The following is a 12,561-nucleotide window of genomic DNA, read 5'->3' as shown; positions in this document are numbered from 1 at the left end:
TATGTGAATGCAATAAAAAAGAAAAGAGGGGCACCTGGGTGGCTCAGTTGGTTAAGCGTCTGACTTCAACTCAGGTTACAATCTCATGGTTTGTGAGTTTGAGCCCCACATTAGGCTCTGTACTGATGGCTCGGGGCATGGAGCCTGCTTCAGATTCTGTGTCCCCCTCTCTCTTTCTACTCCACCCCTGCTCACGCTCTGTCTCTCTCTCTCAAAAATACACATTAAAAAATAAAGAAAGGAAAGGAAAGGAAAGGAAAGGAAAGGAAAGGAAAGGAAAGGAAAGGAAAATTTCCCATCTTCTCCAGACACTCCCTGACACCTCCTCTGGGCCAGGTGGCGTACTTGGGATTGGAGACCCCATGTCTGGCAAGCACAGATGTATAAGACGAGACATGGCTATGGGCTCCCACGGGGGCCAAAGGAGGGAGTGGACACCCAGATGTGGATAGGCTCCATAGCAGTTAAGCCCTCAGACTATGGCTAAAAGCTGAGGGCAGAACTCCAAGTCAGTGTAGATGAGGGTCTGAAGGCAGAAGTCTGGTGGGGATGGGCAGCCAAGCTGCATGGGGTCTGGGCACAAGGAGGGCAGATCAGCCTCCTAGGGCAGCCCTATCCCAAGTTCAGGACTCAGCCTGCTTATTCAGGACTGGAAAGATCCCCGTCTGTACCAAATCATGCTTGTGAAGCAAGAAGCAAGGGAGGGCACTGAGAAAGGCAAGGTAGTTAAAGAAAAGAGTGTCATCTGAGGATTTGAGAAGGCTTCAAATCTGGTAGCTGCATGGCCTTGAGCAAGTTACTTCATCTCTCTGAACCTCAGTTTCCTAATCTGTAAAACAGTGAAACCAGATGTTGGATCAAAACTGCACAAGGTAGGTGTGTGTTACACACTGGCTTCCCTTCCCATCCTCGTGTTTCAGAATGGGAAGCCTACCCAGCGCCAGAGTCTTTAGAAATCACAAAAGCATAAATAAGAAGCAGTCCTGCAGCTGAAGCATCAGCCCAGCAGAAAAGCAACTGCAGTGAAAAGATATGCTTCTGGCACTTCCCACCAACAACGGAAAAAAGCAGATTCCTCTCTTGTATTTAAGCCTGGGGAGGACATCATCAGAAACAAGCTAAGCAAAAGAGGGAAGGTATCTGTCATGAGGGGCAACAGGAAGACAGTGAGGTGCAACCTGCCCCAGGGACAGGATCTCAACTCAAGAAGGAAAGAACCTGAGAAGTCAAAGGGACACCCTCTGTCCCAAAGGTAGGGGGTGCATGCCTGGGCTCTAATGTACCTCTGAAGTGCCCCTCCAGGGCAATGGGACAGATCAAAGCAGTGAGGCCACCAGCTCATGTGGGACTACCCTAGGAGCCTACAACAACCCCGGGGCTATGTGCTTACAAGAGAGGGGCCCAGGACCATCTCTGGGAGTGAAGGAGGGCATCTGCTGAATGTGCCAATACACACTAGCCACATGACCTTGGAGCTTCGGTTCCAAAGTGGAGGTGACATCAGGACTGTTAATGACAATGATACCTCAAGAGGAAGACCCTGGTCAAATGGATGGAGTCATCAGCAGCACTCCTTCTGGCAAAAAGGAGCAAGTGCATTGCATGCAGCACAAGGACAAGAGCCCAGACACTGTCCCCCTCCCCTGCCCCTCAGCACCACTGCTGGGACCGCCACCACGTCCTGCTGGTAGGACAGTGGTGGCATTCTCAGCCTCTGCATATGCTGCCTGTCTCCTCCACACTTGGCTGACAGAGTTCCATGAAGTCCCTGCTGAAAGCACCTAGCATGCTGTTTCCAGATCAGCAGGTGCCCCGGATGGGGGAAAGAAGAAGGCGTTTTTAGTGACTTCAACCACTGGTTGCTCCTGACATCACCTACTTGCTACTTGTCCCTGAGAGAGTGGATGTGCTGCAGGGCACCTTTAGGAAGTAGACAGCAGGCCAGAGCCAGATCTAAGCCTTATTTCACACCTGGCCCTCCCACCCTGGGACTCACCGCTTTGGTAGACTCCAGGGCTCCTGAGGCCAGTGCATCCCGGCTGCCCCTGCCCTTGCTGCCAAGGTGGGGTGAGGAAGAGGGTGAGTCATCGATGTAGGGCAGCCCATCTTGGTGCCGGCGCTGCTCCTCAGCCCGGTCTGCAGCACAGCTATAGCCAGGTGGCGTTCCAAATGACGTATCTGTGTGTAGAGAAGCAGCTGTGTTAGATATAGGGAGAGGGGCCAGAGAGAGCTCTGCCTGGGAGGGTCCACACCCCACCTGCCCCAGCAGGCATTGGGCTGATGCTGTCTATCACCCAGAGGTGTTGAACAAAGACTTCAGGTAGGCTGACCGCACCTTCACAACCGACTGAGCAAAGACCACAGGGTGAGGCAGGGCCAGAACAGTGGTATGCCCCCCAGACAATGAGACTGGGCTTTCAGGACACTGTCTGGGGCACATCTGCCCTTGTCCTGGGAGTGGGCCTGAGCCATTACAGAAAGATGGACCTCAAATGCTAGCATCTTGCTCTCGGGGATGGTCCTTGTGCACCTGTCCGTGGGGATCTGATGGGGGCGACAAGCTCAGATCATGCCACTCCAGGTGCAAGCCCTGGCCACTGTAAGCAGTGCCCCAGGCCCACCAGTCCCAACCCAGGGAACGGGTGCTGCAGCCCTTTCCCCTCACCCCACTCTGCCTCTTGGCTGACTCTCAGCCCACCTCCCAGCTGGTGTGGCAAAGTCCCAGACCATCTTTACCCCAACCTGAGTGTCCCTGTGAGGACAAAAGTGGCCTACCCTATGGCCGGCTCCATGCTGTTCGGAACACCTCCATCCTAAAAGCACCTGAAGACAGTCACCCCTTCCTCCTGGCTAAATTACAAAGCCCATACCCCTTGGCCAGCCTTTGTATAGCTCTGTTTTCAGAACTGTTCTAATCCAATGGATCCTCACCAGGACATTAACCCACAAGGGCCCAGTCCACTCCAAGTCTCATGTGGGGGTCACTTCTTGACTCTTTCCACAGGGCATCTTCATAGCCCATGGGATTTCTGAGGTCATCTTGATTGGGTTACATCACCTTCCCCATGACTCATCGGCAAGCAGTCCTGTCCAAATGTCACCACCACAGGCAGCCTCTGCAGTGTTTATTTACAAGATTACAACTTCCGCCACCAAGCACACCCAGCCTGGGGCTCAACCTCTAGGTGACACTGACCACCCAGGCCAGGCAGGCACAGGCTTCCAGAGTCGACCCTGCAATTCTAGTGGGGGGACTGTTTCCTCAGTTCTTTCCATGCAGCAGCCAAGAGGAGCCATGGCTGGAGTGACCAGGTGCTCACCACATCCAGCTATGACGGCTGCCAGTGCACTGTGCAACTCATCTGCCTACGTCCCAGCTTCCTCACACACCTCTGCCTCTCCCACTTTCTCCACTTCTGTGTCCCAGCAGGTCACATGCCCTCTAAGAGGTGTCCTTAGCCCTGGTTACACGTTAGTGCCACCTGGGGAGCTTCAAAAACAGAGACCAATGAAATCAGACGCTCAGGGAGATCTGTGTCCTGGTGGCTGCAAAGGCTTCCTGGGGGTTCTGGAAGAAGCCAGGACTAAGACTGCTGCACTGGCACAAGCTGGGAGCTGGCACTGTGCTGGCTGTCACCCACACTGTGTCCCTGCTGTCTGCATACAGGCGCTGACCACAAAGGCCAGGCAGAGCTCTGCTGCCCTGTGTGTCTGCAGGAGGGCTCCAACAGAGGCCAATTCTGAGTTGAAAGTGGCAGACAGGGTAGGGGACACTCAGAGCTGGGTGGGCTCCTACCGTGTCCCCTAACAAGCTCCATGGGCTACAGAGGAGCTCCTGGTACCATCACCATGTTGGTTATCAATGCTCAGCCCTGCTGGGGTTTGTACTGTCCTACCAGGACAGTCAGAGGCCAAGGCCAAGTTCTGTCTCCTCCTCCTAAGTATCTCCAAAGGCACTCAACCAGCTCTGGCCCAGCATCCCCAAGGACAGATGGGGAGGGTTTAAATGTATTAAAAAACACAAAACCCTGTTAATGCAGAACCCTAACCCCACACCCCAGCCCCCAAACAGGTCTGACTTCAGCTTCCATTTCCTTCTAGGGAATCCCAGATTCTTTTTAACCAAAATGAACACAGAGGACTTCTTGTCCTCTCAACATCCATGATATGAACCCTGTATTGCAGCAGCCCCTACGGAAAACTTGCCTTCCATGGGAGCTGCTTTCAAAGGCAGCTCAGGCCCTGGACAGAAGGCTTTAGCTGTCAGATACCTTCCTCACAGGTAGCCTGAATGATCCCCCTGGGCCAGGAGGGTCTTTGCTCTACTTCTGTAACCCAGGACACTTCCTCCAGATGGGGCAGGTGGGCCAGTTCTATGGGCTGTGGTGTGAATTTCCCAGAAGTGAGGCTCTGGTCCTGCCCAGGTTACTACCTACCGGTGAGAATTAGTGCAGGTCACTTAAGCTGTCCGTGTCTCAGTTTTCCTGATTTTACAATCAGGCATGTGAACTATACAATCGATAGAGGCCCACTCAGCTCTAAAATGTTACGGTCACTGTGTGGGTCAGCCAGTCATGCCCTGCCTGCCTCCTGACCTCACCTCCTTCGACAGCTTCCTTCCTCTGCTCCCCACTCCTCCTCTGGACTCTGCTTTTATATTAGCACAGGATTTTCAGTGTCCACACATCCTCTCTAAGAAACTTTAAACTGTTCATTTTTTTTTTTTTTTTTTTTGAAATAATGACCTTTTAGAAAGTCAACAGATTCATCACCTGGAAAAGCACCCTTAATCTGAGAACCACCACCTGATGTCCCGGCCTGTGACTACATTGAGCTCATGTTCAAGATCAAATTAATATCAAGTGACGCCCCAAGTAAGAACTTTAGGGTCAGACTCGGGGGGCTCTCTCCAAAGACTGTAAAGATTCCACATGTGTGAAACAAAGTGCTAGCTTAGCAATGTCCTAAAACCCAGGGCAAAACCTAGTGCCTGCTAAAGGTTTGCTGGCCAGGGTTGTGTGGGGCCATTGACTCTGATACGGACACTTCACCTCCACCAGGTGAGACTGAAAAACCAGGTTCCATAGCTGGACTCCACAAGGTAATTATAACCATCAGACAACTAAAAACCCAGCTGTTTCCAATTCTGCACACATATCCCCAAACTGATGTCTGAGGAACTGATGCTTTTATGTCTGGATTCCGGATGGCTGATCACTGCTACTGCTGCATTCCACCTGAGGCTTCAGCCCATGGTCCCAGTGAATCCAGCCTGCTCCAGTGCAAATGAGACAGAGGGACCAGGAAAGCTCTCATTTCCTTGTCGCCCATCCTAAGCGGCATGCAGGGACTTCCTTTCACACTGCAGTTTTTCCACTCCTGGGTCCCCGCATCTCTTCGAGCACAAAGTATATTACTGGGGGGCTCTGGGAGCTGCCATTTCCCAAGAACCAGAGCAAAGTGAGAGAGGGGCCTTGCTCTCCCCTCCTCTACCAGGAACACCCAGTGGGAAGTCTCATTACCTCAAAGAACTGGGAACCTGGTGGCTGAGTTAAGCCCGGAGCTTCCTACAAAGTTCTACCCAAAGCTGAAAGCAAACACTGGTTTCAGAGGAGGGGGCAGGGGGAAGGGGCTACGATCCTAAGGCTACAAGAGGCTCAGGGAAATGAGGGTTGGTCAACAGAGCAGCTAACCAACGGGGAGGAGGGCGGGGGAGAGTGAGGCCCATTCAGAGCTGGCAGACAGCGGCTGGCTGAGTGTGGAAAAGGGATGTGCACAGTGAAATCCAAAACCTCCTCCGCTCCAGGCAAGTCGGCTTAACAGCCACAATCCCTGCACTCTGCAAATCTAAAATCTAGTCTTTGATGCAAGAACAAAAGGCAGCCACCCCCACCCCCACCAAGTGGGAGGAATAAGTCCCAGTCAGCCCAGATCACATCCCCTTCTTACACCTCAAGGACAATGCTGGTCAAAAAAAAAAAAAAAAAAAAAAAAAAAAAATCCTTCAGAAAGATTAAACACAGTGTTACTATATGATCAAGAGATTTCACTTCTGGGTATATACTTAGAAGAATTGCAAACAGGGACTCAAATAGATATTTGCACACCCGAGTTCCTAGTAACAGTATTCACAACAGCCAAACTGTGGAAGCAACTCAAGTATCCACTGATGGATGAATGGATAAGCAAAATGTGGTATGGATATGCAGTGGAATATTACTTAGTCTTAAAAAGGAAGGCAATTCTGACTCCATGCTACGACATGGATGAACCTTGAGGTCATGATGCTATGGGAAATAAGCCTGTCACAAAATGCTCAATTTACTGTGTGAGTGCACTTATATGAGGAACCTGGAATTGTCAGAACCATCGAGCAGAAAGTAGAATGGTGGGTGCCAAGGGAGGAAGGAATGGGGAACTGGTGTATTGTGGGTACGGAGTTTCCGTCTGAGAAGATGAGAAAGTTCTGGAGATGGATGGTGGTGATGGCTGCACAACAGTATTAATGTACCAAATGCCAATGAGCATGAGTGGTATGCTTAAGAATGATTAAAATGTTCCATTTGATGTTATGCAACAAGTATATACCACATGCACATATTCCTAAGATCCCTCCCAGATAGGGGCAATGCTTGGGTAGCTGAGCTGTGGGGAGGGCTCAATCCCTTCATGTGGACAGCCCCCTGCAACCACATCTAAAATAAGCACAGAATGGAAACTTCCAAGCAGTGTGCTCCCTGAGTTGATGAGAGCAGGCTGGGTGGTGGGTACTCGGGCTTCATTATAGTCTTCTGTGTATTTGTTTCATAACAAAGGACAATAAAAGGAAGCCTTGCTCGGCTATGTGTATGTAGCCTCAAAAGGAGGCCTAGTGTCGCACGGCCAGACCAGTCCAACTGGCACAGCCACTGTTTGTTTCCAGCAGCTACCCCTCTACTCTTACAGAGTTTATATATCATCTTTTCCAGGCCACGTCCCTGCCCACCCGCATTTTCCTGATGCAGACTGGATGAGATTCCTGCCAGCCCATAAGAATCTGGTAATCACAGATCACACCCAGTGCTGGAGCAGGACCCCTCACAGGATCACAGCACCACAGGTGCCCAAAGCCCTGCAGCAACCATCCTCAGGGCTCTCAGAGGGCCAGAGTTACCTGCCTTCAAAGCATCAAATGCCCTTTGCCCAGCTTCAGTCCTGTCAGCCCCTCCAGGGGCCCCCAGCCTCTCCCCACAGCCTGTCTTTCCCTTAGCCCAGTCTCGGTTCAAACATCTCCAGTAACTTCGACACTCCTTCCCTATTTTCATATCTGCAAGCCAGGAAGCAAGCATCTCACTGTGAGGCCTTTGCCAGGCCCTGCTGGGATCTCTGCCGCAAGGGTTCCCAGGACACGTGTGCAGAACCAAGCTCAGACCACCGGCCACATGTCTCCCAGCTGTAGGAGAGGCCCTCTTGGACCCAATGTACCTGGAACGTCCCCAGATCCTGCTTCCATTGCCTTGCTGCTGCCAGAGGTACAGGGCTCAGATCCCAGCTCCTGTCCCACCCTCTGACCAAGGCACCCCAAGAGAAGAGCCTGAAGCAAATCCTCAGAAGGAACGAAGGTTATGATCTCAGCCCTCCCCTCCCAGAACAGATATGGGAACAGCTGTAAATGGCCAGGGGAGTGATCCTGATAAACACATACCAGGGTTGAGAGGAAAGAAGAAGGGATACTGGGAACTCAGGTGGGGGTGGTGTGGCAGGAACTTCATTATGCATTAAGACAGAGGCAGGGTGGTCTCCTATCCCTGTTGACACTGTTAGGAAATGGCTGGGCGGTATTTTACCAAGGTAAAAGAGGATCAAACACCATCTTCTTGCCGGTGGCTCGCCAGCTACAGTGGGCAGGTTTCTGCAGATGCAGGCACTGAGCCCCCACCTCGTCGTATCTGCAGAAGCCCTGCTTTCCCCTCCCTCCCTGGGCCACAGGCAAACAGCACAGTGCTGACGATGTTGTGGTGCTGGTGACTTGCAGACGGCAGCTCATGTCCTTGGGGATGTCTTGCCAGGTAGGCATCGCCCCTCCAGGAGAGGCTCAGAAAACTGTGGCTGGGACAGAAAGATCTAGGTCTCACCGAAAGGCACACAGGTTCCACAGGTTCGAGCTGGCTCTGGACACCACGCTTGTGCACAGCCTTGAGGCTTCCTCCCACACCCCGTGTGCTGAGAGCAGATTCTATCTACAGGATAGGCCATGGCTCCTGGGGCTCGGCTGGCTTCTTTACTGTGTAGCAGAACCCCAAGTACAGTCAGGGAATATCTGCGGTGCTTCAGGGAAGTGAGTTTCCCAAACAGTAGAAAAGTCTCAAATGTGCCACAGCAGGCAGGCATTTTTGCAAAATACCTGCTACCCTTTCCTGGGCACTTCCTCTGGGTGAGGGACAGTGCTGATCTCCTTGAATCCACTCTGACCCCTTAACAGGCAGAAACTTCTAGATGCTCATTTTTCAGACAAGGAAAGGAGTCTACAAGAGAGGAACAGGTGGAGCTTGACTATGCCGAGGTCCATTTGTGTCGCCTGCATATTTGGTCATTTTCTGAAGACATTTCTAAAAGGCTGAGCTGATAACTACATGACTTAGCAATTCCTCTCCATATGACCAAAAGGAGTGAGAACAGGTGTTCAAAGCAAAACTTGTACCAGAATAATTCAAGCTATATTCAAGTGGCATTATTCACAACAGCCAAAAGGTAAAATGACCCAAATGTCCATCAACTGATAAATGGATAAATAAACTGCAGAGTATCTATATAACGGAACAACATTCAGTCTCAAAAAGGAATGAAGTACCAACACAGGCTGTAACACAGATGGACATTGGAAACGTTACGCTAATTGAGGAAGGCGATCATAAAAAACACCTACTGTCTGATTCCATTTATATGAAATGTCCAGAAGAGACAAATCCATTGAGACAGAAAGTGGATACTCAATGAGTATGGGATTTCCTTCAGGGGTGGTCAAAGTGTTTGGGAACCAAACAGAGGCGGTGGTTGCACAAAATCGTGACTGTACTAGGCATGAGTTGTTCACTTTGAAACGATTAGTTTTATGTTATATCATTTCACTTCAAAAAAAAAAAAAAAAAAGGATCTGTTTTCCTCTGTTAAAACAGGGAACCTGGAACATTATCCAGCTGTTTCCTGAAGACCAAGAACATCATTCCGGACAGATGTCAGCACTGCCTGGCACCAGTACCTCAGGCCACCCGCTGCTTTACTTTCTAAGATATCTGGTTGGTTTGGGTGGCTTTCTGCTTTCTTCTCTGCCATCAGGCTGGCAGCTGTCCCTTCTGTTGTATCTACAGCAAGGGGGTCAAAATTCTTTATAAACAAGATGTCCCCCATCTAGTTGGCCACTGTATCCTGGAGAGAGGTCTGTTGTTAGAGCCCTTGGTTTTGTGGGAGAAGGAGAGGCAAAGAGAGCACCCTAGGATCCCGGGACCATGATCCTACTTCATGCTGCCACCCCAGCAATGACGTCACCAAGCTAGTGTGGAAAGCTCTGGTTGCCTGGGTAGTAGGAGGTCACAGCCCAGACCAGCTTGTGCACACAGAAGGCCCTGAGGCTAGGCAAGTCTCCCCGAAAGGCCAGAAAATGCTAGCTGGGAAGGGCCTGAGCCAGTCCTGCTCAGGCCTGATGCTTCAGCTCTCCAGGCAGCTCTAGATTCCCTGAACAAGGCTAAGCTCTCTCGGAGGAGACAAACGGACTAATCACAATAGCTCTTATGACTCTTACACCTGTGGTTTGGGTTCCAGCTGGTTGGAGACTGAATCACCACAAGGTCAACTTTGAGGGTGACTTTTAGCAATAAAGACTGAATGCCCCCAGTGTGGGTAGACGAGGACCCCCAATCAGCATCCAGAGAGCAGTTAAAAGATTTTCTTCTATCTTCAAGGACCCACTTGTGCCTAAAGCTCTTGGATCCTCAAGGAGGGAAAGATTATTTATGTTCTGGGCCTGGGGCTGGAACCAGCTGGTGCCGGGGCGGGGCAGGCAGAGGCTGGAACACCAGCTGGGAAGCTGCAGCCCTCAGTCACTGGATGATGGGATTATTCTTCTTTAGCACCACCTTGACTCTGCAACAAGGTTCAGAAAGGTTTCTTGGAGGCAGTTTGGCCTCAGACAATGTTGAGTACCCAACATTCAGCCAAGATGTATGACACTTCTATTTCTTTTCTTTTTTTTTTAATGTTTATTTATTTTTGAGAAAGAGAGAGAGGGCACATGCATGAGCAGGGGAGGAGCAGAGACAGAGGGAGAGAGAGAATCTGAAGCAGGCTCTGTGCTATGAGCGCAAAGTCTGACATGGGGCTTGAACCCACGACATTATGACCTAAGCCGAAGTCAGATGTTCAACCGAGCCATCCAGGTACCCCATGACACTTCTATTTCATGCCAGGCACTGTGCTGGGCATATGATGGCAGGCACCACAGACCCAGCCCCTGCTCCTGTGAGCTGCCAGAATTCCAGGAGTCACATGATATGTACATCATGGCAAAGCCACACATGAGGGGCAGCCAGACCCTCAGGCAGGGCAGCAAAGACCATCTCCCTAAGAAAGTGACCACTCCAAGACCTAAAAAGAGGCAGACACTGGCTACCCTCCAGAACATGAAGGTGGGAAGGACACTATAGTGTGTTGAATCGTGGCCCCAAAAAGACATGTCCATATCCTAACACCTGGCATGTGTGAATGGAACTTACTTTGGCAAAAGAGTCCTTGCAGATATAATTAAATTAAGGACTTCGAGATGAGATCACCTAGGATTATCCAATGGACCCTAAATCCAATGACAAACGTCCTTTTGAGGGACAGAAGAAGAGAAGGCTGTGTGAAGGTGGAGGCAGAGATTAAAATGCTGTGGCCACAAGCCAAGGAACGCACGGGGCCACCAGGAACTGCAAATGGCAACACAAGATTCTCCCCTGGAGCCTCCAGAGAAACATGGCCCTGCCATATACCTTGATTTGGCCTCCTGAACTGTGGAAGAACACATATTTGTTGTTTTAGGCAAGGTAAGCTTGAGAGGGCAGGAGGAACACCCACTTTCCCCACCTCCACCTTCACACTGCCTGGGGAGGGTTAGGAAAGGAAATACACGTATGTATATATCCATGTTCATAGCAGCATCATTCACAATGGCTGAAAGGCAGAAGCAACCCAAAGTGTCCACTGGCAGATGAATGGATAAACAAAATGTGGTATACACATATAATAGAATATTACTCAGTCTTAAAAAAGAAGGAAGTCTGGGGTGCCTGGCTGGTTCAGTGGGTACAGTAAGTGACTCTAGATCTTGTAGGTTCAAGCCCTATGTTGGGTGTAGAGATTACTTAAAAATAAAATCTTTAAAAAAAAAAAAAGAAGGAAGTCCTATAACATGCTATATAACATGGATGAACCTTGAGGAGATTGTGCTTAGTGAAATAAGAAAGTCACAAAAAGAAAAACACTTCATGATTCCACTGACATAAGTATTAGTTTGCTAGGGCTGCCATAACAAAATACCATAGACTGAGTGGCTTAAACAATAGAAATCTATTTTTGCACAATTCTGGAAGCCTGAAGAGGACAATCAAGGTGCCGGCATGGTTGGGTTCTGGTGAGAGCTCTCTTCCTAGCTTGCAGACAGATGCATTCTTGCTGTGTCCTCATATGGCCTTTTCTTGGTGGGTGGAAAGAAAGAGGGTGCTAACTCTCCAGGTCTCTTCTTATAAGGGCACTAATCCCATCATGAGGGCTGCCCTCGTGATCTATCTCCCAAAGGCCCCACCTATAAATATCACATTGTGAGTTAGAAGGATTCAATGTATGAATTTGCGGGGGGGGGGGGGGGCACACATATTCAGTCCATGACATAGGAGGTACCTAGAATAGGCAAATTCATAAATTCATAGAGATAGATAATAGAATGGGGGTTGTTAGGGGCTGGGAAGGAAGGGCAGTGGGGACTTACTGCTTACTGGGTGTAGAGTTTCTGTTTGGGATGAAGAAAAAGTTATGGAGATCAACAGTGGTGATGGTTGCACAACAATGTGAATGTATTTAACACTACTGAATTGTATGCTTAAAAATGGCTAAGATGGGGGGAGCCTGGGTGGCTCAGTTGGTTAAGCATCCGACTTCAACTCAGATCATGATCTCGCAGTTTGTGAGTTTGAGCCCCACGTCAGGCTTGGAGCCTAGTTCAGATTCTGTGTCTCCCTCTATGCCCTTTCCCTACTCACTTTCTCTTTCTCTCTCAAGAACAAATAAACATTAAAAAAAGTAAAGACTTTAAAAGCCAAGGTTTAAAAAAAAATGGTTAAGATGGGGGCGCCTGGGTGGCTTAGTTGGTTAAGCATCTGGCTTTGACTCAGGTCATGATCTCATGGTTTGAGTTCGAGCCCCACATCAGGCTCTGTGCTGATGGCTCAGAGCATGGAGCCCACTTGGGATTCTGTATCTCCCTCTCTCTCTGCCCCTTCCCCACTTGTGCTCTCTCTCTCTCTCTCTCTCTCTCTCTCTCTCTCTCTC

At 50.0% G+C, this 12,561-nt stretch overlaps 1 protein-coding gene across 1 annotated transcript in view; it reads right to left on the bottom strand.

Annotated features, from left to right (window-relative positions):
- BCR (BCR activator of RhoGEF and GTPase) overlaps positions 1-12,561 on the bottom strand; it is a 128,221-nt gene that overhangs the window by 60,323 nt on the left and 55,337 nt on the right. Inside the window, exon 2 of the mRNA XM_049619112.1 lies at positions 1,997-2,178. Within this exon, the coding sequence (XP_049475069.1) occupies positions 1,997-2,178 (182 nt within the window). The remainder of the gene's footprint in view (positions 1-1,996; positions 2,179-12,561) is intronic.

Source organism: Panthera uncia (assembly GCF_023721935.1).
Source record: "Panthera uncia isolate 11264 chromosome D3 unlocalized genomic scaffold, Puncia_PCG_1.0 HiC_scaffold_8, whole genome shotgun sequence".
NCBI lineage: Eukaryota > Metazoa > Chordata > Mammalia > Carnivora > Felidae > Panthera > Panthera uncia.
This window is presented reverse-complemented; position numbering and strand designations above follow the sequence as displayed.